This window comes from Oryctolagus cuniculus, chromosome 2, assembly GCF_964237555.1.
Source record: "Oryctolagus cuniculus chromosome 2, mOryCun1.1, whole genome shotgun sequence".
NCBI classification, from domain to species: Eukaryota; Metazoa; Chordata; class Mammalia; order Lagomorpha; family Leporidae; genus Oryctolagus; species Oryctolagus cuniculus.
In genome coordinates this window covers 15,714,498-15,741,996 of record NC_091433.1, presented here as the reverse complement: position 1 = coordinate 15,741,996, position 27,499 = coordinate 15,714,498, and the positions used below count along the sequence as shown (strand labels likewise).

Here is a 27,499-nt window from a genome sequence, read left to right as displayed (position 1 = left end):
AACAACAGCTTTCGGGAACAACATCCAGGAGGAAGTTGAAGGTGAGCTACAAGGACAACAGAGAAGCTCAAAAGATCTGTGGTTTCTTCTTGATTAAAAAGGCGCAAAGACCAAGACTAAAAGAAGGTACATCAGGATTGAAATGGGAGGATTTTTTGTTTCAGACCAGACACTTTTACTTACAGCCCAAATGGTGAATTCCTGCAAAGTAAAGATCCCCAAGAAGGGAAGAAAGACAGAGTAATCCCAATTAAGGTTAATATACAAATATATCAAACTAAGTTCTCTTTCTTTACTATGCAATTATAGGAAGACAGCATGGTGTGATGAGAACTGTCATGCTTTGCAAAATTTTATAATAATTTTTTGAGGCATGAGGTCTTACAAGAAAAGCAACGGCATAAAAGATGCATGGTACAAATTAAGTTCTTGTCGATTTCTCTGAAAGATGAACTCTCTGCAAGACAGATTTTCTTTTGAGTTATCACTGCAATATTCAGAATGCCATATAGAATGGTAGTAGGCAAGTACACATGTAAAAGTGAATGAGAAACTAATCACAGAGACTCTCAAGGACTATCATGACCACATTTGGATTAATCTCTAGGTTGTGGCATACAAGCTTTTTAATGGTCTTTCCAATTTATAAATAATGTCACTTAGTGGAAATGAAATCAGAATCTCCCATGAAGTTTGCAATGCTGAATATAATAGTTTCATCATACTTGGCAGTTAATGCCATGGTATTTAGGAGGATCAGTTTTATTCTGGCTTATGCTTTAGTTCAAAGTGAAATAAGAGTAACAGTGTGAGTCACATATACATGGTTTATCTTCCAGTTCAAATTATCTGCATGTGCTGTAATGACAATAATGTTTATTTTATGGTGGTTCTTTAGGTAGGCTCAAGTTTTAATTAGAATGTTGAAAAAAAAGTACATATGGGAGACCAAAGAATTCTTCTGTGTCCAAGCTTCTACAGTTATTATTTTAAATTATGCAAATCAAATAAGAAATTAAAAATTAAGACATAGTGTTACCTAAAGATACTTTCTAAAACCTATTTTAGTGGTTATCAATAGAGTGGAAAACCTTATTAGAATTTACGAAAAAAAATCTGGTTTTTGTCTTTATTTTACAAACTGGAGACATTAATTTCTGAACTACTAATGAAGTATATTTAAATAGCTTGAGTAATTTGGTAACAGTTACATTAACTGTGTTAACATCTGTACTTAAAGAAAATCCATGTTTTGCTCTTTATGTGAACAGGGGCTCTGCTGTTCAGAAGCAAATGTCATCAGATAGTTTTCCACTTAATGGCTGGGTTAGAAATGTATTTCAAATATTCCCAATGAAAGCCAATGAGTGTGCTTTTCAGGATGCCATTGTTACTCAGTTAATATAACATATGAAACATTATCCATCACTCAAGGTCAAAATAAGCAATATAACTAGATAAATTTATAACTAAATTATCAAAATTATAGTTCAATAATGACAAGCAATAAATATCTCTTTAAAATAGAGACCATATCCAGAGGTCTTCTTAAGTACCTAAGTATGGTTTCACACACGAACACTGCAGGAATATATTCTTATTTGAACTCCTAAAATATGATACAGTACAAGATATACCCAGGAGATGGTAAATTTAGCCAATCAATACTTAACATTTTTATATAATGGCTTTAAACAAACAAGTCAAGAAACATTTTACACAACTGGCAAGCAAGAGAAATTAAGTAACGAAACATTTTAAAGAGCTAGCTCTAGAATCATCAGTCATGACAGTGTTAAGTGATGAAACAGTGCAATTATTTGTATTAGAAATATTTTATTCATCTGCCTGAATTATTCAAGGAATTTAGTGCCCACGAACTTCAAAAGGCTTCATTATGGACATCGATTTGCTTTTCGTGGAGTTACAAAGAAACTCCTGATATGGGCAATAATGTAAAGTCACTAATATAAAAAACAAGTACACACAAATCAGTAGGAAGCTGCTGCTTTAAATAAACAATGAAGCAAAAGAACTGCAAAAAATAAACTTAAACAAATTAAGCCTCATGATTTGAAATGCAACTCTGATTCCATGTAGAGCTAGCTCTTTGACAACAGAAAGGTCTCTGTCTTTAAAAACAGCTCAGTAAGCTATATTTTAAAAACAGGTTGATAGATCAGATATACAATGTAAGGGAAAAAATGATTGAAGTAGAGAGCCATAGGTTCAAACATTTTAGCTACTGTGAGAAATTGTAAGTAATGTGCCAAACTGAAAGGGAGAGAAGAAAAGGTGGGAGTTTAATAATATATACGTTTAACATCAGAGGCTGCATGCAAAGGTCAGCTTTTCAGGAAACAGCTACAAGTGATCTATACATAGTCAATCTATCTATAGAGTATCCACGGTACTTCAAAGCATGCATAACAAGTTTTAGAAGCCATGTTTTACAAGGTGAGGAAAGGGTTTCTGCGGTTAGTCCTACCACCGAGCAAAACCTACCTGGAATGAAATACTGTTCTTTAGCTAAATAAAAAAAAAGAGAAAAAAATAGAAGAGGCACCTGAATGTCAGCGAGCAGAGATATGAGTTCTATTAGATTAAGAACGGACTAAAGTTACTACAGGTAACTTAATGAAAAACATTTATTCACAGCAGTGGCTGGAGTACAGCAATGTACAGGGAGAAGTAAATACATCTATATTCACAGACAATAATCAGCTTGGTTTTGATATCAGCTTTTTATATGAGTTAACTGCTGAAAGTAAATTATGCCTGGGACAGTTAGATAGCATACTACCAAATATATAGAGAATGTATTCTATCGTAAGAAAATAGAAAATATTAGATCAATGACAATTTTCACTGATGTAAACTTTCTAGTTAATATTAATATAAAGTATTGGTTTTTCATAAATAAAGGTAATATTCCAAAAATGTTAAAAGATGGCCTTTTGGCTAAAAAAATAAGGTACCCTCATAGTCCTATTCAAAACCAGAGAATGCCCAATAAAAGTGCACTCAGAATGAGAAGCAAGACATCAGGAGGTTCCCCCTCTCCAACCCCTTATTGGGTCTGAGGAAAAACACATAAACAAATCTCAGTTCAATTTCTGAAGAAATGAAAACATGACCGATTACTTTAAGCTGGTCCATACAGAAAGTACAACAAACACAAGACTTATAACATACTTTTAGGGCATTCTGAATTGGCTAAAAGGCCCTTAATTAAGTTTGAACCCTAGAACATAGTATGAAGTATCCAGGTATCTTTTTAAATTGGCCAATAGCCTATTTCAACTTCTGGATATGATGTTAAAAATATTACATATAAAAGTGCTATATGAGTGGTGTTTACAATTCTCTTTCCTTCTGGGCAGAGGGAAATTATGATTCCTTAATGTTGAAAAATCAGTACAAGGCCAGCTGCTTTTGGTAGCTCTCACATAGACACTGTTTTTGGTCACAGGGGAAATGTCACAGGCAATAAGAAATTACCTGAACAACGGAATTTCTTGCTTTTGATCTGTCCGATTCTTTTGTTCGCCAGACGGCGGGGGCTGGTGCAGCGGGCACCACTGGTCTCAATGGGGTTGGTATGGAGATAATCCGCCAGCCACTTCAGATGGCAGTCACAAATGAAGGGGTTCTGGGCCAAATGCCTTTCAGAAACACACAGAACCGTTTTGTACACGACTTGCAATGAGACTCAACTCTCACATTCAGAGTGAAAATAATGCTCATCCAATTTGAACCAAATCATATATACATACATGGTTTGAATGGCCCGGAGAGGAGAAAATGTCCCCTTGGCGATGGTCTGAAGCTTGTTGTCATACAAGGAGAGAAGGTTCAAGTTGTGGAGATCCTGAAAAGCATCTACCCGAAGGCAGTTTATCTTGTTGGCATTCAATAATCTGTTTGATCAAATAGTTGCAGAATTAAAGTGCAGCATCTCATTAACTCACCTGCAAGATTTTGTCTTTCTTGAGAAAAGCCAAGCAAGAAATAAAACTTTTAAATCTCAAAGTAAAATGATAACTTTAACTATTTAGATATTGCAGTCTGGAGATTTGGGGTTTACCAGGTAAAGCTAAGAGCTTTGAGTAAAATGAACTTAAATCTAGTAGCACTTCTATATTTATTCAACAGAACTTATTGCACATATTTTCTAGAAGGCACAGAGATGGAATTGTGGACAGGGGTGTGTTTGATTCAGCTTGGTTAAAAATAACCTAAAAACATCTCAAAGCATTGAGTCCTGTAGTACTTTATACAAAAGAAGTGCCATGTTTTCTCAGAGGTACAGCTAGAGTGATCCTTGCGAAACACTGATCAGATCACGTCACTTCACTCTGAGAGCCATTTTGGAAGCAATCGCTTCTGCTGGGCTCTGAGTCAAAGCCCAAGTCCTAGAGCCAACAGGATCTATCACCCACTCTCTGAATTCTACAGCCTTCTAGTTCTCTCTCCTGGCTGTGTCAGCCCAGTGACGAAAGCCTGCTCATTTTCAAACATATCAGTATCATATTCTCTTCCTGGAATGTTCTCCTAGATACCTGTTTGGCTGTTGTTATTCACTCAGCTCCCTCAGCTCTGCCAAAATCTCCCCTCTATCCAGCCTGTCTGACCACTCACTTTAATATCTGTAGTCTGTCCTTTCAACTTCCAGTACTCTCAATTACCTTTAATCTTCTTCTATGCTCTGCTGCATATCTTTATTTTTCTACTTCATACACATAATTCAATCATTATTAACTGATCATTGTTTTCATGACACCTTCCCTCAGGATATCAAAGCTCTATTCTGTTCTCTAATATTTATTTCCTTTTTGCCTAGTATATAACAGGTGCCCAATGGACATGTGATTTTGCAGGAATATTTTTTTTTTTTTTTTTTTTGGATAGGCAGAGTTAGACAGTGAGAGAGAGAGAAAGGTCTTCCTTCCGTTGGTTCACCCCCACCCCAAATGGTTGCTGCAGCCGGCGCACTGCGCCGATCCGCAGCCAGGAGCCAGGTGCTTCCTCCTGGTCTCCCATGCGGGTACAGGGGCCAAGCACTTGGGCCATCCTCCACTGCACTCCCGGGCCACAGCAGAGAGCTGGACTGGAAGAGGAGCAAACGGGACAGAATCCGGCACCCCGACCGGGACTAGAACCCGCGGTACTGGCGCTGCAGGTAGAGGATTAGCCTAGTGAGCCTTGGCGCTGGCCTGCAGGAATACTTTCTAAACCTCCTGGTGAATGGCAGGTTAAATTACTACATTAGTCTCTATTCCTTGATTATATATACCTGTTTCAACAAAATATCCCACACAATTCTCTTTTCACATGTATTATATTAGTATTCTGTGACTCTGGGGTACAAGTTACACTTCCGCAGATACAGCTGTAGGCTACATGTCTCTGTGTCTGGGTTTTGTTCCTGGTCTTGCCCTTGGGAATACAGCCACACCCTTCCCCAGAACAGAAGCTCCACGAAACTGAATCAGTCCTCTTCTGGATTCCTTACGCTAGCACTCAGCGCTAGAAAGTTTTGTCACCAAGAAAGAGTAGCTATCTCCAGGCAGGATATGTTTTGATATCCTTTTGCTCTATCACAATTTAGTTCACTATGCCTAATATTTCCTTAATAGCTCTTGAGTGATGGTTTGAAACAGAGATTGCAACCAGAAGCCATATATCCCTGACAGTACAAAAAAAGGTTGGGTCCTTTCCCAAGAGTTGTGTCTTCAAGTAAGTAACTATCACCAAAGGCAGCTCCACCAGACTATTTTTCAATTCATTAAAGTATATCATTCTGGGTTAAAGTTATTTGATATCTCTATGAAAATAGAAGATGGCAAACTGACCAGAATATAATAGTTTAACAGATTCAAAACAAATACTTACAGTAGCTGTAAGGAAAAGAGTCCTTCAAATAAACTTTTAGGGAGTTCCGTAATTTTATTTCCATACAGGACACTGAAAAAAATGTTTCAAAAGAAAATATGAGACACCAAATCGACATAACATATTTATCTAATACATACGTACTCAGGTATAAAGGCTATTAGCAGGCACTGAACATGTCATAAAAGTTACAACTGAGTAAACAAAGTCAGTTGTCAATACATTTTGCCAGATTACAGATCTGATATTTGCTTACTATGGACAATTTAAAAAACATAGAAAACAAAGAGAAGTCAATGAAAATTAATATGGTTGATAATTCATTGCCCTTTTGTAGACATTTTTTCCATTAAGTTGGCAGGTTTTTTTTTTTATTTATTTTTTATTTTTTATTTTTTGACAGGCAGAGTGGACAGTGAGAGAGAGAGACAGACAGAAAGGTCTTCCTTTGCCGTTGGTTCACCCTCCAATGGCCGCCGCGGCTGGCGCGCTGTGGCCAGCGCACCGTGCTGATCCGATGGCAGGAGCCAGGAGCCAGGTGCTTTTCCTGGTCTCCCATGGGGTGCAGGGCCCAAGCACCTGGGCCATCCTCCACTGCACTCCCTGGCCACAGCAGAGAGCTGGCCTGGAAGAGGGGCAACCGGGACAGAATCCGGCGCCCCAACCGGGACTAGAACCTGGTGTGCCGGCGCCGCTAGGCGGAGGATTAGCCTAGTGAGCCGCGGCGCCGGCCTGGCAGGTTTTATACATACACACACACACATACACATACAAGGATCATATATAATGAGAATACACTTTGTAACCAAGAAGAACTCAAATGTGAATTCCACTGCTTATTAGAAGGATGAGTTTGGCTTCTCAATATTGATAAATAGTGAGAGGAATCAATAAAAGAGCACTAAAAGAGTAATGCTTTTCTTACAAACATATGATGTATATGCTGAGAAATGAAAGATCATGAATATGAACATAGAAATTTTGACACATTTTCCCAAGAAATAGAATTAGAAAAAATCATCACGGTACTCATATCTGAACATACACTAAACACACTGGTACACTTGATGCCTAGCACAGATTTCAGCTTACAGTGAGGTTCTCACATTGGATTCATGAGTAACATGATGATAAACTAGCAGAGGAGTACATAATAAACTTATGAATAATTTTTTTAAAGATTTTATTTATTTATTTGAGAGGCAGAGTTACAGAGAGGGGTAGAGAAAGTGTAGTGGTCTTCCAACTGCTGGTTCATTCCTCAGATAGCTGCAACGGCCGGAGCTGGGCTGATCCAAAGCCAGGAGCCAGGAGTTTCCTCTGGGTCTCCCACATGGGTGCATGGGCCAAAGCACTTGAGCCATTTTTCACTGCATTCCCAGACATTTAGCAAAGAGCTAGATTGGAAGGGGAGCAGCTGGGGCATGAACCGGTACCCATACAGGATGCTGGCACTGTAAGCAGAGGCTTAACCTACTATTCCATGGCACTGTCCCAGAAAATTAATTTTAAAAACCAGAAAAGTGAGGGGATGTCAAAAGTCAAATCAGAAAAATGTAAATGGCTGACTCATCTTGTCGCTATTCACAATAGGTTTTCAATGATATATATATCTTTTTAGTCCCTAAAAGTAGGGTACCAGAGGCTATGAGAATATAAGGGGGAAAAAAAGGAAGGAAGTGCATTATCAGGGGAAAGCTAGAGAAAAAAACAGCAGTGGAACTTCTAGGGAAGGAGAGGGAGGCCACAGCTCTGTGTGAAGACTGCAGATGCACAGCACAAGCATGGACACAACACATGACCCCAGCAGCTGAGAGACTAAGGGAACACCAGCTTTGAAGAGTCAGGTGGGATCAGACTGCAGTAACCCATGACATTGGTGATATAGCTCTGCTATGGCCTGGGAAAGCAGTGGAAGATGGCCCAAGTCCTTGCGTCCCTGCACCCATGGGGGAGACCTGGAAGAAGCCCCTGGCTCCTGGCTTCAGATCAACATAGCTACAACTGTTGCAGCCAACTGGGAAGTGAACCAGTGGATGGAAGATCTCTCTTTCTCTGTGTGTGTGTGTCTCTTCTTTTTCTGTGTAACTCTGACTTCAAATATATAAATCTTTTTTTAAAAAAAAAAAAAGCAATAAAGACCTTCCATAACAAACAGAAATTCAAATTTGTCACCACTCATAAAGCCTTACAAGGATACTTAAGGATGTGCTACACACAGAAACATAGAAAGCTAGCCACCATTTGAAAGAATGTAAAGGCAGAAAAATGCCCAGTAAAAGTACACAGGAAATCCAAAGCAAACAACAGGAATATTTATGGAAAAGTGGCAGGGCGAAGTCATTATGTTTCAATATTAACCTTGAATGTAAATGGCCTAAGTTCTCCAGTTAAGGATACTGACTGGCTAAATCAATTAGAAAAACAAGACCCACCTAATTGCTGCTCACAAGAAACACACCTCACCAACAAACACACACACAGACTGAAAATGAAAGGATGGAAAAAATATTCCCTGCTAACTGAAATCAGAAAAGAACAGGTGTAGCTATGCAAATATCAGACAAAATGGACTTAACACAAACACTGTTAAAGGGTACAAAGAAGAGTACTATGCAATGATTAAGGAATCAATTCAACAGGAAAATGTGACCATAATAAATGTATATACATACAATGCCAGGGCACCTGTCTATTTAAAACAAATGTTGATGAATCTAAAGGGAGACACAGACTGCAATACAATAGTAATGGGGGACTTCAACACCCCATTTTCATCAATGGAAGGATAACTATACAGGAAAGCAACAAAGAAACAACAGAGCTCATCGACATTGTGGAACAAATGGACTTAACTGATATTTACATAACCTTTCATGCCAAAGTTGCAGAATATACATTCTTTTCTTCAGTGCATGGAACTTTCTCTAGGATTGACCAGATGCTAGGCCATAAAGCAAATCTCCGCACATTCAAAACAATAAAAATCATACAATGTATCTTTTCAAATCACAATGGAATGAAACCTGAAATTAACAACTCAAGAGTCTCCAGAACATATGCAAACACATGGAGACTGAACAACATGCTCCTGAATATACATGGGATATAGAAGAAATCAAAAGACAATTCCAAAAACTTATGGAAACAAATGACAACAATGATGATACAACATAACAAAACTTACAGGATACAGCAAAAGTAATGTTAAGAGGAAAGTTTACAGCAAATGGTGCCTGCATCCAGAACTTGGAATGTATCACATAAATGAACTATCAATGCATCAATAAACCTAGACCAAAATTTGTAGGAGGAAAGAAATAATTAAAATTAGAGAAGAGTAAGCAAAATTGAAAACAAAAATCCAATAAAAAAGATCATTGAAATGAACAAATATTTTTTGAAAAAATTAACAAAATTAATAAACCATTGGCCCAAGTAACCAAAAAAGGGAGATCCAAATCAATAAAACCAGAGATGATAAAGGAAATGTAACAATAGATAGTGTAGAAATAAAGAGAATCATCAGGAATTACTACAAAGAGCTATATGCCAACAAATTAGAAAGCCTAAAATAAATAGATCAATTCCTGAATACATACAATCTACCCAAACTGATTCATGAAGACATAGAAAACCTAACAGACTAATAACCAAATACAGAGATTAAATCAGTAATAAAGATCCTCCAACAAAGAAAAGCTCAGGACCTGATGCCTTCACTGCTGAATTCTATCTAATATATTTATAGAAGAACTAATTCCAATTCTTCTCAAGCTATTCAAAACAGTTGAAAGGGAGCAAATCCTCTCAGACTCCTTCTATGAAACCAGCATCATCTAAACCTGAAAAATACACAACAGAGGAAGAGAACTATAGACCAATATCCCTGATGAACATAGACGCAAAAATTATCAACAAAATACTAGCTAATTGAATCCAGCAACACATCAGAAAGATCATTCACCAGGACCAAGTGGGATTAATCCCTGGTATGCAGGGATAGTTCAATATTCACAAATCAGTAAATGTGATACAACACACTAACAAATTGAAGAACAAAAGCCATATAATTATCTCAATAGATGTAGAGAAAGCATTTGATAAAATACCACGTCTTTAATGATGAAAATCTTAATCAGATAGGGTATAGAAGGAACATTCCTCAACCCAATCTAGTCGTCAATTTATGACAAACTCACCAACAGCATCTTATTGAATGAGGAAAAGTTGGAAGTATTCCTACTAAGACAGAACCAGACAAGGATGCCCACTCTCACCACTGCTATTCAATGCAGCCCTGGAAGTTTTAGCCAGAGCCATTAGGCAAGAAAAAGAAATCAAATGGATACAGATTGGAAAGGAGAAAGTCAAACAATCTGTAGCTGAAGGGGCATGATTCTATATATAGGTAGATCAAAGCTCTCCACTAAGAGACAACTGGAACTCATAAAATAATTTGGTAAAGTGGCAGGATATAAAATTAACACACAGTAATCAATAACCTTTGTATACACAGACAATTCCACAACTGAAAAAGAACTTCTAAGATCAGTCTCATTCATAATAGCTGCAAAAAATTAAATATCTTGGTATAATCTTAACCAAGGACATCGAAGATCTCTATGATGAAAATTATAAAACATTAAAGAAACAAAAGATGACAGAAATCTTCCATCTTCATGGACTGGAAAAATTAATATCATCAATATGTCCATATACTGAAAGCAACTTACAGATTCAACACAATCACAATCAAAATACAAATGACATTCTTCTCAGATCTAGAAAAAACGATAATAAAATTCATATGGAAACACAAGAGACCACAAATAGCTCAAACAATTTTATAAGAAAGAAAAAACAAAGTCAGAGGCATCATAATATGTGATTTCAAGACATATTTAGGGGACTTATAATCAAAACAGCCTGGTACTGGCACAAAAACAGTCTTGTAAACCAATGGAACAGAATAGAAACTCCAGGAATCAATCCAAACATCTATAACTATCTTATCTTTGACAAAGAAGCTACAATCAATCCCAAGGACAGTCTCTTCAACAAATGGTCCTGGGAAAACTGGATTTCCACTTGCCTAAGAATGAAACAAGATCTCTACCTTACACCCCACACAAAAATTGATTCAAAATGGTTCAAAGACCTAAATCTATGCCCTGATACCATCAAATCATTAGAGAACATTAGGGAAACTTTGCAAGACATTGGCATAGGCAAAGCCTTCTTGGAAAAGACCTCTGCAGCACAGGATATCAAAGCCCAAATTGACAAATGGGATTACATCAATCTGAGAAGCTTCTGCACTGCAAAAGAAACACTCAGCAAATTGAAGAGGCAGCTGACAGAATGGGAAAAATGTTTGCAAGCTATGCAACTGATAAGAAATTAACATCCAGAATCTATAAAGAGCACAAGAAATTTAACAACAGAACAAACAATCCTGTTAAAATGGATAAGGGACTTGAACCGACATTTTTCAAGAGAGGAAATTCAAATGGTCAACAGACATTTGAAAAAAATGCTCAGGATCACTACCATCAGAGAATCAAAACCACAATAAGGATTCACCTCACCTCAGTTAGAATGGTTCACACACAAAAATCAGTAAATAACAAACACTAGCAAGGATTTGGAGAAAAAGGTACCCTAATCCACAGTTGGTGGGAATGTAAACTGGTGTAGCCATTGTGAAAGACAGTACAAAGATACCTCAGAAATGTGAACATAGATCTACCATTTGACTCAGCAATCCCACTGCTGGGAATTTACCCAAACAAAATGAAATCAGTATATGAAAGAGTTATCTGTAACCCCATGGCAGCAATTCAAGGTATTCAGTTCAAGACCATTCAGTTAATGCATTCAGAAACTTTGCCAAGCAAAGTTTTCTAAGCATGGTACCCAATTAGAATGGATCCATATGTTATTGTTTGTCAACATTTTCTCTATGTTCTGAGCACTTATATGACCAAGATGGGAAAGATATGGTTTCCAAAAAGCAACCACAAAATGTAATTTTCAGTAAGAAGTTTTAATATATTGAATGCTCTTGAATAAGAAAGGTAAAAAACCTTCATAAATTGTGGGGTACCAGATGAAAATCAATGGGTGAATAATTTAGTAGATAGTTCATTTGGGCCTTTGTTTCAAAGGTTTGCTCAAATAGCATGAAAGGTGTACCATGTAGAAGGTGTGCCATATTTACAAAGTTAAATCTATGCTCTTGTCTAAAACTATTAAAAATAGATCAAAAGTGTTTATAGTTATAAGACAAGTTGGGTAAATGGTGAAAAAAAGGAAGAGTTCATGCAAGGAAGTGGGAACTTTATCTGTACAGGTGTTATTGTTATAGATTTCAGCAACTATAAACTGTTACAATAAATAAATACTAGCTGTGATGCTACAGATATTTCATAACAAAAAGGTATGGGAATGCTATAGACAGGAACTTTTTTATACAACAGTGAGATCAAAAAAGCAGTAAGGAGAATGAGTTAAAAAAAATCCAAATACAAGGGCGAAGAAGTAGGATGACAGCCAGTAAAATAGAGCCAAAATCTATAAAAGTGAAGGAAAGACATTTTGTTACATAAAGATATAAAGTGCAAGAAGTCCAGTGAGAATTTGTGTTATACTGTTAAGAGGGAAAGATAATTTCTTTAAAAAAGTTGGAAGATGAAAATAAATTCAGCTGAAACAAAAAACAAATACGTGAGGATTTGAACAATATCATACAAATACCAAGAATGACAAACTGCATAGCTTCTCTACAGTATGCTTCTACATGACTTATATTCAGGATACTATAAAGAGCATATAATTATGCTGATAGTTTTATTGTGCTTTGAAAGTATAGGGAAATCTTAAGACAGCTGTTATATATGCTACTGGAAGGAAGGTTAAGAATGTTAAACCCAGCTTAATTGTTGTGAGCTCAACATCAGGTAGTAAGAGACAGCAACTATGGGTGGCCAGTCTGAATTTTCTTAGGTTTTTAGAAGGTTGGCAGAGACAGAGCTCTTATGGAAAAGATGACCAACACAGGAACCTGTAAGACCGCTATCATGAAAAAGTTGCTATGGGAACACTTTACTATTCCAATAAATGTTAACACAGTTACATCCCAAAAATAAAAATAATGCATATTTGAGAATTATAACATTTAAGTATTTTTTAAGAAAGTATCAGGGGCCAGAACTGTGGTGTAGAAGGTTAAGCCTCCATCTGCATTGCTGGTATCCCATATGAATGCTGGTTTGAGTCTCGGCTGCTGCACTTCAGATCCTGCTCTCGCTAATGAAGCTGGAAAAGCTACAAAAGATGGCTCAAGTGCTTGGGCAATTGCACATACATGAGAGACCCAGAAGAAGCTCCTGGCTCCTGGCTTCAACTTGGCCCAGCCCTGGCCATTTGGGGAGTAAATTCGCAGATGGAAGATCAATCCATCTCTCTCTCTCTCTCTTTCTCCCTTCTTTGTATCTGTTCCTTTCAAAGAAAGAAGGAAAGATAGAAAAAGAGAAAGAAGAGAAAAAGAAAAAAAGAAGGAGAAAAAGAAAGAAGGAAAGAAAGAAAAGGAAAAGAACGGGACAAAATAGAGATGCTGCATTTCGATTTTTATTGAAAACCTACAGTAAACTCCGAGTAGGAGAATTAACGTCAGTCCAAGAAAAGTCTGTAGGAAACTGAAGTGGAATAATGATCTCTTTTCAGTGTAGATTCCTGTGGGATCTGTGACACTTAATGAAATTAGAGTAAGGGAACTGCAATAGTTTGCAAGGGGTAATGAAAAAAAAAAAAAGGAAAAAAAATCCACCAAAATCATGTGCTGGGGCTCTTGGGCATAAAAATTCCCATGGATGATTAAAATCCAGAAACGTCACCCTGACATGTATCAGGACGACTTTGTCATCCCTATACCTATCCTCTCTCTCTGTGCTTTAACAAAGCAAGCAGGGTAGTAATGCTATCCCTGTTTTAGAGATGGGCTAACTATGGTTAACTGCGGTACAGGGAAATTAATAACATGTTCAGCTGTATACCAGAGAAATGATAGAACTGGGATTTGAACACAAGCTATCTAATGTCATAAAGGTTATATGCCTAGCACTGTGCAATACTGCTCTAGCTTTTAATTTTGTTAATATAAAATATATAAATATGATGAATTCGTAATTTTTATTAAATACTCTAGAAATTGGCCGGCACCGCGGCTCACTAGGCTAATCCTCCGCCTAGCGGCGCCGGCACACCGGGTTCTAGTCCCGGTCGGGGCACCGGATTCTGTCCCGGTTGCCCCTCTTCCAGGCCTGCTCTCTGCTGTGGCCAGGGAGTGCAGTGGAGGATGGCCCAGGTGCTTGGGCCCTGCACCCCATGGGAGACCAGGAAAAGCACCTGGCTCCTGGCTCCTGCCACCGGATCAGCGCGGTGCGCCGGCCGCAGCGCGCTGGCCGCGGCGGCCATTGGAGGGTGAACCAACGGCAAAGGAAGACCTTTCTCTCTGTCTCTCTCTCTCACTGTCTACTCTGCCTGTCAAAATAAAAAAAAAATACTCTAGAAATTACATTGCTATCTCATTGAAGGAAATAAAAAATCCTGATTTAATGGAGGCATAAATCTTTAAAAAGTTTCCTATTACTATGCTATATATCATATAATATATTCATGTATAGTAATATAATTATATACAATAAATAATATGCAATAAGTATTAAGGCTAAAATAATAAATAAATGGTAAAGTATTTACTCAACAGGAAAGACCTGAAAATATTTAGCAAATTAAGGCTGGTTTTATGTAACAGATACCATTTTGGCAATCATTTACAATGGACTTTGGTTTTCTTTCATGTAAAATGCAATAGATTTATTTGGAAATGTACCATTTTAAAATATTTTTACTCTGTTAGCAAATGAAATCTGGTTATATACTTGAGTATAGTTTAATTCTCAAAGCCATAAAAGGCAATTTAACATTATGAGAGCTCAATAAAAAACTCAGCAGGCAAGCAGACATAACTAAGAATTCTCCATTCATTTTTATATTTTTTGACATTTTTAAATATTATTTATTTATTTATTTGAGAGGTAGAGTTACAGATAGTGAGAGGGAGAGACAGAGAGAAAGGACTTCCATCTGCTAGTTCACTCCCCAAATGGCTGCAATGGCCGGAGATGCACCTATCTGAAGCCAGGAGCTTCCTCTGGGTCTCCCACATGGGTGAAGGGGCCCAAGCACTTGGGCCATCTCCCACTGCTTTCCTAGACCATAACAGAGAGCTGGATAGGAAGAGGATTAGCCAGGACTAGAACCGGCACCCGTATTGGATGACAGCGCCACAGGTGGAGGATTAACCTACTGCACCACAGTGCCGCCCCTACTTTTTTTAAAAACTATTTTTTAGAACTATTTTAATAGTTTTCTATGAAGTACAGATATTTGAAGGGCCAAAAACTGGTACAGTAACTTGGCTTTTGTTTGTCTTTCTATTTGGTTAGGAGGTTGTTAATGTTCTACTTGGAGAATATTAGTTTTCAGGATGATATACACAGTAGTTTTTGGAGAATATAGGTTATGTAACTAAAATTTACACTGAATTTTGTTATGTTAAAACCCAAGAGTCCACTCTAAGAGAAGCACACGACCATAGTCTACATTTTCAGGCCTTGGTTTTCAACTAGCCACCACACTCACCTCCATAACAAAACAACAAAAATGAGCCCAAGCACATACTTCAGGTAACGTGATAACATTCCATATTCTAGCAGGTCGGCATAGCAGCCTGAACACCCATGTGCCCACATGAGCACCGCTGTCTAGTCCTCCCCTTGGTAAGCCTGAGAGTAAATGTTCCACATAACTGAGGTGTTTATCTGGGTCTACATGTGTCCCTCATGTATCTTGGCATTCTCACTTGCCATCCCTGACTGCTAAAATCCCAAAGACTGTGCTAATTCACTTCAGTAAGAACTCATCTCCAAGAATCTAGTCTTGAAAACCATAAAGATGCTAGCCTCCAATTACAAACTGAATAAAACTTAATCTAAACATCATTTTACTTTGTGGAAAGTTAAAGAATTTTTACAAGTTTGAAAGAACAGTAGCTTTTATAAATTTATTTTAGACCATCCTTAATTTACATAGCTATCTCTCTGAAAGTTTTCTTGACATTAAAAGCTGTCATACACTCTTATCTATGTTCTTGGCACGTTTAAAGCTATTTCTTTCAGGAAAGTCACAAGGTGATGAAACAAATAATGGAGGAGGGGTCCTCTCCTTGGTCATCTTCAACCTTCACAGCAAGATGGCGTCAGCCATCAATCTAAAGAGGGCTGAGACAGTCCCCTTACATGGTGGCTATAGCCTCAGAACTACCTAGACGACACCAAAATAAACACTGTCCCTTTATTTCAGAAAGAAAACTTTGTCCAAAATGAGCTCTTACTCTAGTTCTATTGGTGGCAAAATTGACAAACCATAAAATGCATACCATTACTAACTGCTAATCTTAGTGACAGGCAGCAGTCTCCCATAAACGTGATGGAATCATTAATGATGAATGATAATTAGTATTATTAATAACGTCCATTTCATAATGAAAACGTAGGAGAGTCTTTTTCCTAAATGCCAACTTAGAAGTCACAGCCACCCTTCGTTGTGGATTCTGCTCTGTTTCCACACCATCAATACTTACAGTGAATTCAGAGAGCGCAGTCCTTGGAAAGCATCTGGCGCGAGTTCAGAGATCTGATTATTGCTCAGGTCGCTACAATCAGAAACAGGGTTCCGTTAAATCACACAAGGTGCCAGTGAGGTTTACTGCAGGCGCATTCCATGTACAGCCTTCACCTGTCAATGTTCCACCTATTGCTACTTGTATAAAATTTGCCACATGAAACATCTGAAGAATCCTAAATTATGCTTTTTAAATCAACCAGCAGCTATTTTCCTGAATTCTCATTAAAAATGCTACGCCTTTTGACCATAGAATATGTGAGAATTTGCATAATATATTGACTATATACATTCACATTTGTGTGAATCAGTATGTCAAATTACAAAGCACTGTAAAAATTACATAGTTTAGCTATTAAGATTGAAGTTTTAGTCTAGAACTAGCAATCAGTCACAACACTTAATATTTGAGCTGTCACACACTTAATGATTCATAATTAGGTTTCTATGCATGGCCATAACCTATATAATTTTTGAAGTTACACATATTACATAATACTGTCACTCACATTCTTCTAAGCTTCTTGTATGGTGAGAAAGCTCCAGGAGGGATGACCTTGATTGCATTCTGTTCCAAACGTCTGAAATTGAGAAACAAAATTTTTAAATGGGAATGTTAACTTTGAGATATGCTTAATCCAAGACCAGGATTTGTGTCAAGGGATCAATTTGATGCTCTTCACAAATAGTATATTAATTTTTCCCTCAATACTGACTACTAAAATTAATTCTGCTGTCCACAAAATGTGGAACCAACTGAGATTAAGGTAATCATAAAACGAATAGAAATATTGTTTTAAAAATATTGATTATCAATATTTAAGCCAGTACTTTATACCAAAAAATAAATACCTTTAAGAAATTAGCTTGAGAGTACATTTTAATAATCTTAATATAAGTAAGAGAAATGTGTAGTAACACTGAATACATGTAGCCATAATGTTCACAAAGAAAGCTGCTGAATGTTATCTTATAAACCTATTCTTCCGTCTACATAAAGCATACTATATGGTGCAAAAAATAATTGCCATCCTCAGAAAATTAATTCTGAAGCTTCATTGGAGGCAAAATCTCCTAAGAATGTTATAGATATTTTCAGCACGACAGTCTGGACTCTGTAGCTTCATTATGTGAATGTTTCACGTAAAAACCACTGCGGCAAAATGCATTCAAACACAATTGAAGTGTTTTTATGATACGCTAAAATTACACAGTTGAAAATAACTCCCTGACATCATTTAATCTATGGTCCTGCTCTCAGAGTAAGACAATATTTTACCCAGCTAGTTAGGAATGACTCAAAAGAGTAGATTTCATTATATCTTTTGGTAAATATTTTAGTTCATCAAAAAATGTTGCGCTTCCTTGCTCTCCATATAAACATCCTAAAAAACATTCCCCATCCCTTATTCCTGTTCTGTTCCATTTCACATCCCAGAGAGCTGCCTCCATTGAACCACGTATCCCAGGCTCTCTGGCCAACTAGCTTCTGTGATTTTGGGCAAGCAGAAACACTGATGGGAGACTGAAGGGTTGAGGGAGAGAAAACCAGGGTGTTTCTCCCCTTCTGTACCTCAACAGTGGTCTGTGGCTGTGCCTCATCTTCTTTATGGTTTCAGTTCCTGCTTGGATTACCCCTAATTTCAGATCACATCTCTTTCTTAGAAGCCTTGGGGCTGGCAGCATATTTTTTCTCTGTGTCATCTTAGAACTCATACTCCATATTAAATCTATCTATGGAATTACCAGATATGAGTTTGATTTTCCTGCCTGGATCTAAAAACATGTATATATGCACACATACACACACATTACACATTTACATGCTTATTTAAATGTATGTGTGTATGTGAAATATATACATGTATATACATTAAAATATTTATATGTAAATGCATTGAGTATATATTGACTATATATGTGTTGTATACATTGGTACAAATTTATTACTGAACGCTGGTAATCTTCAACATATATGAGCAATATTTAATTAAAATAAAAGGAAACAAAATATCCCTAGGGTGTTAAATCTACCACACTGCCATGGTTTCTTCAGCAGTCGCCTCTGACCCTTATTTCTAAATGCAATGACGTTCCTCAATCTACTGTGGCATCAATTTTGCTAAAAATCCTTCTTTCCTTGGATGTGACACTATCATTCCTGGCTCTCACTGTACACTTGTTTAATTCTTTTTCAACTCTTCTCTTGCTTCATATATGGCTTCACCTTCTAAGCCCCTAATACTCCTCTCGCTCAAGGTACTGCTCCGCTCTCCCTCATACAGGAAGTAAAGTTCTTTCTACATCACCTACGATTTTGGTCCTGATGTCTCCCCTTTCAAACAACAGAAGATATTCATTCACATTAAAGACAAAGCAAAGCATAATCACAGAATTTGGAAAATACAGAATATGTAAAGTACAAAATTAAAATCACTCATAATGCACTGAGATCAATGTTCCTTTGTGGGTTTTTTTTTTTTTGCTTTTTTTTCTATAATTGAGATCTTACTGTATATAGAATTTCAAGTTGTTCCTTTACAGCCAATGTAACAACATACATGTTTTCCTACATTATTAAAATTTTGTAAGACATCACTTTCAATGCCTGCTTAATATTCCATTGTCAAAATGTACTTCATATCCTTACCTCTTCCCTGTGAGGAAGCATTTAGCTTACGCGTACTTTGACACTACTGTTAACAATGATTAGTTACTTCAAGAAAACTAAAGCATGAGTCCCTTCTTTCCCAGAGTGCCTCAGGTATGACTGCTTATGCCTTTCCTTTATGGTAAGAACATTATCTTACTTCCTCTGCTCTTAGCTCACCACATTCTCTTCATATTTCCCATAACCCTTCTCACCACGTCATTGGCTCCTAGGAGCAGATTTAACCATAAAACAGGCAATAAACCAGAGGAAGCAAATATAGATGTGACATCTGCATTATTTATCTAAGCCTTAAGAAATGGTATTTTTTTTCAAAAACTCTAAATTTAGCAAAGAAAAATTAATGTTTCACTGCATATTATTGGTTAAAATGTTCTGAGTTGATGGTTTGTAGAAACTTTCTGTGGTCATAAGCTTCTCTTAGAGTTAAATTTTTAAATATTTAAAATGTAATCAATAAAAATACAAGAAAACAACTACACAGGGAACATCACTGAATATTGAGAGAAGTTTTTTAGCACCTAGGTCCATAAACATCATTTCAATGTCTGAAGATTTATTCACAACAGCATAGGACTATGATAATGAAAAATTAATATTTGTTACTAACTGGTAGATTCCTTATAACAGTAATTCATAGCCAGTTCATACACTTTTCATAAGTATCATTTCAGGTCGTTGAAAAGACTCTAAAGGAATCAGTCATAATACATTAAAAAACTCTACACATTTTTTTTTTTTGTATTTTTTTTACAGGCAGAGTGGACAGTGAGAGAGAGAGAGAGACAGAGAGAAAGGTCTTCCTTTGCCGTTGGTTCACCCTCCAATGGCCACCACGGCCAGCGCGCTGTGGCCAACGCTGAAGCTAGGAGCCAGGTGCTTCTCCTGGTCTCCCATGTGGGTGCCAGGCCCAAGCACTTGGGCCATCCTCCACTGCACTCCTGGGCCACAGCAGAGAGCTGGCCTGGAAGAGGGGCAACTGGGACAGAATCTGGAGCCCTGACTGGGACTAGAAGCTGGTGTGCCAGAACCGCAGGCGGAGGATTAGCCTATTGAGCCGCGGCGCCGGCCCATTCCACACATATTTAACATATATCTGGTGCAAAACATTATGCTGTATAACTGGAATTCAATGATGATCAAAAGCGGAAATGTTCATAACCATATCAAGGTTTTATTAATAAAAATTAATGACAGATTTCAAAGCATATTTCCTAAATATAGTTTTTAAAGCCATATTCAGTATTAACAGTTCTGAAATGTCAGTGACTCCAGCTCACAAATGTGGTCCAAATGAATTCTATCATTTCATGTAAATGAAGGTCTTCCTTGGAAAATTTTAAGTGAATTTATTACTTGAATGTCTTAGAGTACAGAATACTTACAATGATCACTAGTTGTTCTAAGGGTACTCAAATATATGTTATAGCTTGCACTTATCAATTAATTTCACTGATAAATTACCCATATTAATGAAAACAAAAATATAAACAAAAACTGGGGATTTTATCTTAAAAAATGCATACTCGAAAAGCCATTCAATAAAGACATTTACTCTAACAGTGCATTCCACACTGAAATGCATGGGTCTGAAACCCATTTGCATCCCTGGACCCCAGCTTCCTGCTAATACAGATCCTGAGAGGTGTGCTAATGAATGCATAAGTGACTGCCTTCCACCATCAACAGGGGAGACTTGGATTAAGTGCCAGGCTCCCAGCTTTAGCTCTAGCTAGACATCATTTTGGGTGTTTGGGAAGTGAATCAGCAAATTGGAAGGTTCTCTTCTCCCTCCCTCCCTCCCTCCCTCCCTCCCTCCCTCCCTCCCTCCCTCCCTCTTCCTCTTCTTCTCCCTCTCCCTCCGGGTTTCAAGTAAATTTTTAAAATAAGAATTAGTGATCAAATAGCATGCAATTTCTTATACAAGAATAGTACTTCAAACATAACACAGTGATGCTGCACAGATAGTACATTATTGCAATACACCATGATCCAGTCTTCATATTGCAAAGTATCTGCAATAAAACAGGAAGCTGAACAATGACGTGTACAATAGAGTTGCTTGTTTTTCTTTATCTATTTATTTTTCAAACTTTTACCAAAAACTGAGTATTGGAAATAGAGTTTATATGGCTATTCATACTGACTCAGCAGCTAATTGGTTTTTATTGTGCTATCTCAGCAATCCATTAAGGCAAAACACAATTGCATCCTTCCAAGAGACAGATTCTCAGCCAGAAAAATATTCTTCCACTGACAGATGTCAAACAATAAATTTTAAAACATTTCAAAAACGTCTGTTGTATCCTTTTTAGTGGACAAATAATAAATGGATATGTACCTCCTGAAAATTATAAATCTTTAGTATAAATGGTCTTTTTCCTTTCAAGAACTTTAGAATATATTTGCAAAACTACAAACACTACTTAAATTAAATGGTGTTCTCCCTCCTACTAATGGGGAGGACATTTAAGCCAATTATAAAAAAGAGGGAAAATATTAACATTTCCAGGTTAAAGTAAAAGAATAAAAAACAAATTTCCATTTTTAGCTTTGCTGTCTCTTAATCTGCTTTAATAGCACAGAATCTGCTGAACTTTATAGAGCACAAATTTGAACCCATTGTTCCATGAAGAATCTAATTAAACACATTTCAGGGTTACACAAACAGATAGTGTGATGGGTAGGATGTATTTGCATGCTGAGGATGAAATCTACCATAATTAAGAGCCTTCCAAATGCCGTCCTTCAGAGAAAACTGAGTATTTTGAGTTTGAAAGTAAAAATAGATTTAGCAAAGTGAGTAGAGGGGAAAAAAATCATATGAATCTCACATTACAAGGAACAAGTTTTCATGTATAGCTATCTATTTTCCATGGACTTTATATCCATGCTTCCAAAATATTTTATTATACATGCACACACACACAGGATTGCATGCATGCAGGTATCTTCAAAATTCATGGAAAATTCATAATTTTTTCCAATGCATCCTTTTCACAATGTTTTACACCCATATAATAATCCATTAATTCTATTTCCCAAGCTTTTTAAGGAATATTCATGTATGTCTGTATTTATATATCTATACATCAATCGATCCATACCCAAGAAATGGCTGTTACCACTTCTTCAAAATTAAAAGAAAATTTTAATGAAATGTTCAACAAGATCAGAAAATGGAGACACATTTCTAACTGGTTCAATCAAAAAAGTATGTTTCCTTTTCATCACTGTCACTCATATCTTTGTCCATCCACTCTCTTATTACTACTACTTTGTGTAACATGTTTTCATACCTTTAGAATTCCAAAATAGCTAACAGCAAACAACATGTCTCAGTTTCTGGTGTCTATTTTAAATATCATAGAAAATGTAATATCCTAGGGTATGCTCTGCTTTAGGACATAAGACCTTCAGGATTGGCAATTATGTGCAGGTGTAACTTTCATTCCGGTGAATTCCAATTCTGTCACTTGCACACTGATGGACTATGTGCCATATTAAATCCTCTATAGAGGTTATCAGCATGCAGACCTTACATCAGCAGAGTACACAATACACAGCACGATTGGGCAATTAAAAAGGCAAACTGAAATACTCTCATGGGCTTTTCCCATGAGAGTATTTCAGGCATGGAAAGCCAAGACACTCTGGCAAAAGATCTCTGTGAGTGAGATCTCAGTGGAAAGAACAGGTCTTCAAAGAAGGAGGTACCTTTCTCTGAAGGGAGGAGAGAACCTCCACTTTGACTATGACCTTGTCTAAACAAGATAAGAGTCGGAGAACTCAAGGGGCTTCCATAGCCTTGGAAACTCATGACTGGAGCATAGGGAGATTACTGATGCCATAGACAGGAGTGTCAATTGGTAAAGTCAACAACAGGAGTCACTGTGCACTTACTCCTCATGTAGGATCTCTGTCCTTAATGTGCTGTGCATTGAGATTTAATGCTATAATGAGTACTCAAATAATATATTTCACTTTGTGTTTCTATGGGGGTGCAAACTGTTGAAATCTTTACTTAATGCATACTAAACTGATCCTCTGTTAAAAAAAAAAAAAAAAAAAAAAAAAAAAAAGAAAAGAAAAGAAACTATCAACTCCCAACTTGACTCTCACTGGGATTAAACATGACAATAGGTCTGATCTGATTTCATCATCATTAAAAAAAATCATCTATTATTTTTCACTTTATGTTTCTGTGTGGGAGCAAACTGTTGAAAGCCTTACTTAATGTATACTAAGCTGATCTTCTGTATATTAAGATAATCGAAAATGAATCTTGATGTGAATGGAAGGGGAGAGGGAATGGGAAAGGGGAGGGTTGTGGGTGGGAGGGACGGTATGGGGGGGAAGCCATTGTAATCGATAAATCGTACTTTGGAAATTTATATTCATTATATAAAAGTTAAAAAAAAATAAAAAATAAATAAAAAATTAAAAAAAAAAAAAGAAAAAAAAAAAGAAAGAAAAAAAAAATTAAAATATTCTTTCAACAATTTGGTAAACTTGAATATAGACTTGATACTAGATGACATTTTTATATTTTAATTTTGTAAGCTTAATAAATGCACTACTGTTGTTTGTCTTAATCAAAAATAATCAAAATAATCAATAATCAAAAATAATAATAAACAAAAATCGAAGAATTCATAGTACTACACAAAATAAGTGAGATGGTGGGGAATGAAGATCTTCTTTTAAGAAACTTACTCTCTATGAACTCAAGAGGCTTCCATAGCCATGGCAGCTCATGATAAGAGCCTTGGGTGATTACTGATGTCATAAATGAGAGTGTAAATTGTAAAATCAACAATAGGAGTCACTGTGCACTTACTCCCCATGGAGGATCTCTGTCCTTAATGTGTTGTACTATGCGAATTAACGGTATAACTAGTACTCAAATAGTACTTAACACTTTGTGTTTCTGTGTGGGTGTGAACTGTTGAAATCTTTACTTAGTATATACTAAGTTGATCTTCTGTATATAAAGATAATTGAAAATGAATCTTGATGTGAATGGGATGGGAGAGGGAGTGGGAGATGGAATGGTTGCAGGTGGGAGGGAGGTTATGGGGGAAAAAGCCACTATAATTCAAAAATTGTACTTTGGAAATTTATATTTATTAAATAAAAGTTAAAAAAAATTTAAAAAAAAAAAAAAAAGGCAAACTTAGTTCTGAAGTCATTTACAAGGTATTAAATGATATTAGCATATTTAAATGACAATTTAAGCTCACTGGCATTCAATTCTTCTGCTGTGCTCTAAATATTTTTCACATCAAATTATTTTGACAAACCATATGAAATAATGCCCACATGTGAAACCTTAAATATCCCCATCTTCAAGAAATATTATAGGCTTTGTGTATATGCATACATAAAAATAAAAATGTGTGTCCTTTGGTGATTAAAAGTATGAACTTTGGTTTTATAACATGGATCAGCCCATGATTAGCTCCATAAACCTTGCGAAAGTTATTTTCCTTCTCTGTTTCTCTTCCTGAGAAATGAGCAAAATAGAATTTATCATAAATGTTTTCATAAAAGTTGTATGAAATGAAAGAAAATAAAGGTTAGATTTTCTCACATAAAAGGCAAGAGAATAAAATTATGAGGATATCTTTGTATATTCATAATCACAGATATTTACAACATTATATAATAAAATGGCTACAGTATGAATTAGTCATAAACAGATATCATTGAAAGGTATAAACTTGACATATGATTTGATCTCTAGTGTGAAATAAACATGTATAATTCCCAATGTTTCAAAACAAATTAGCAATATGGCTATGCAAATACCTAAGTAACTGTATATTAAACAGATATATCTATGTATCATTCACATCAAGGCTGAAAAAATACAACCGGCTGCCATTTCCATGATAACCATGCTTAAAATAGCACTTTCTCTGATTTGAAGACTATCTTAGAAACCAAAAAATTTTTACAATACCCAATAAAGTGTATGTTTGGATTGATTGTGTCTGCTACATAGAGCCCAGATGCTGATTATACATGGCAATAAAAATGACAGTTCTTTGCATTTTCTCCATCTGCTTTTAACATAAATGGCAAAAACAGCTGCCACAGAATACAACATAGATTTAATAGAGCAAAGGGAGGGGAGGCAGAATGACTGTAGCTCCTGAATCTTAAACTGCTCAGTGTGGCCAACACATCTTTGTATCTAGGTAACATCTCAACATTGAACAGGAGGAAGCAACAATGTTCCTGTGACATTAGGAATCTACTGCCTATTACATAATAATCATAAAGTACTTTGTATCTTTGGAATGTTACTTCCAACTTTAGCAGTAAACACATGGCACTGAAATCCTTCATCTGTCTTGACATAAAATGGCCCAATGCATTTTAGACTACAGTATTATTTCTGTTTGGTAATTGTCCAGAACTTTGCAGGTTTAATAAATTTATTGGCCTCTCGGGACATATTTTGAATAGAGCTAGCATTTTTGCCTTAGTGAGGACTGTGTCCATACTAATTGATTATCAGCCATCCCTCTCTTGGACTGACTTGTTCCTGAAAAGTATCCATTTCCTTAATCTTATTTAATTTCTTATGATGTCATTGTAGGATACATTCCTCCAAGTGTAAATTTAATTGATGTTTTCATAGTAAAGAAATGACTTTTTCCATTTGGTCGTTATGTATTTAGAGTAGAAAAGCAATGCGTGTGTGTGTGTGTGTGTGTGTGTGTGTTTGCCTGCCTACCTTCTAAACAGTGCTAACATTTTCTTGCCTGTATTCACAGGGACATGTATTCAAATGCAAGGAAACTCAGTATACACAATCAAATAGCTTAGTCATAGAGAAAATTAAAGCAAAGCTCCCCCAAAACAGAAATGGGCATTAGCACATAACTAGTGGATTTCAGGGTGACAGAGAACACAATATCAGTAAAACCAAGTTTTCATCTATAGTATTTCTTTCTAAGAGAGAAAAACACTCAGAGGTTCTATGATTCTGTTTCTCAATCACTAAAGCCTTTTGGATACTTACTATGATTCAGGCAATGCATTGTCTCTTATTTGCATAATGTTCTGGTTTTAAAAAAACACTTTCCTCTGATTTAAAAATAATACGTCAATAGTTTTTATACATCACTTCTGTAACCATGTTCCTCAATGAGTATGCATTCTCTGGCACCCCTGAACCCAGTCATGTTTCCAAGATCTTTTTCCTAAAAGCAGATCACATGTTGATTACTAGTAGCATTTGAACTTCATGAATTCTCAGCTCATTCTCTCCAGTTGATTAAATATAAAGAAGCAAATGATGATTTAATTCATCCTGACAATGAGTAACATCGTGACATCTCACACAGACACAGTTCTTACGTTACATTTGAGGAGGCCTCCATTCTTTCCCTGAAGAGGTCGGGGGAAAGTTCACAGAACCTATTGGTGTGGCCCTGCTAGGGCAACTGTGGGCAGGATTTGAAATTCAATAAATCTATAGCAGGCTAATTTTAAGTTGATAATTGTGTATGGCCCATAACTTATGTTATAACTATCCAAATCCAAACTATCCAAATAAAGCTTACTTTATTATCCTGAGCAGATCAAGGCAGCCTTTTCTCTAAGTTCTCTGTGCACACCTATCTTCTTGATTAGACAACTTGAAGAACTGTTTGCATAAATATTCAACTTTCTACACCACAAACATTTTGATGGCTGGACTGTGTCGTTTCATCCTTATTACCTGATATAGTGCAGGTACACAAAATATTTATTGAGAGCATACACATTTTAAGATGCTACTTTAGGGGGCCGGTGCTGTGGTACAGTGCGTTAACGCCTTGGCCTGAAGCGCTGACATCCCATATGGGCATCAGTTCTAGTCCAGGCTGCTCCACTTCTGATCCAGCTCTGCTATGGCCTGGGAAAGCAGTAGAAGACGTCCCAAGTACTTGGACCTCTGCACCCGTGTGGGAGACCTGGAAGAAGCTCCTGGCTCCTGGTTTCAGATCGGCACAGCTCCAGCCGTTTTGCGGCCAATTTGGGAGTGAACCATCGGATGGAAGACCTCTCTCTCTCTCTGCCTCTCCTCTCTCTGTGTAACTCTGACTTTCAAATAAATAAATAAATCTTTAAAAAAAAAAAAGAAGCTACTTTCACACATTTTTCTATTGCATTAGTATTTACCTCTCT

At 36.6% G+C, this 27,499-nt stretch overlaps 1 protein-coding gene across 8 annotated transcripts in view; it reads right to left on the bottom strand.

The window, feature by feature from the left end:
• The window catches only part of SLIT2 (slit guidance ligand 2), a 397,498-nt gene that overhangs the window by 91,369 nt on the left and 278,630 nt on the right, over positions 1 to 27,499 (bottom strand). For 3 of the 8 annotated variants that reach the window (XM_070069592.1, XM_070069594.1, XM_070069595.1), the window contains exons 10-16: positions 17,154 to 17,225; positions 16,604 to 16,675; positions 5,896 to 5,967; positions 3,777 to 3,920; positions 3,502 to 3,665; positions 2,506 to 2,529; positions 184 to 201 (exon numbers count right to left, since the gene is read on the bottom strand). In XM_070069592.1, the coding sequence (XP_069925693.1) occupies positions 184 to 201; positions 2,506 to 2,529; positions 3,502 to 3,665; positions 3,777 to 3,920; positions 5,896 to 5,967; positions 16,604 to 16,675; positions 17,154 to 17,225 (566 nt within the window). The remainder of the gene's footprint in view (positions 1 to 183; positions 202 to 2,505; positions 2,530 to 3,501; positions 3,666 to 3,776; positions 3,921 to 5,895; positions 5,968 to 16,603; positions 16,676 to 17,153; positions 17,226 to 27,499) is intronic. The other 5 variants (XM_070069593.1, XM_051830459.2, XM_051830475.2 and 2 more) reach the window with 2 other exon arrangements.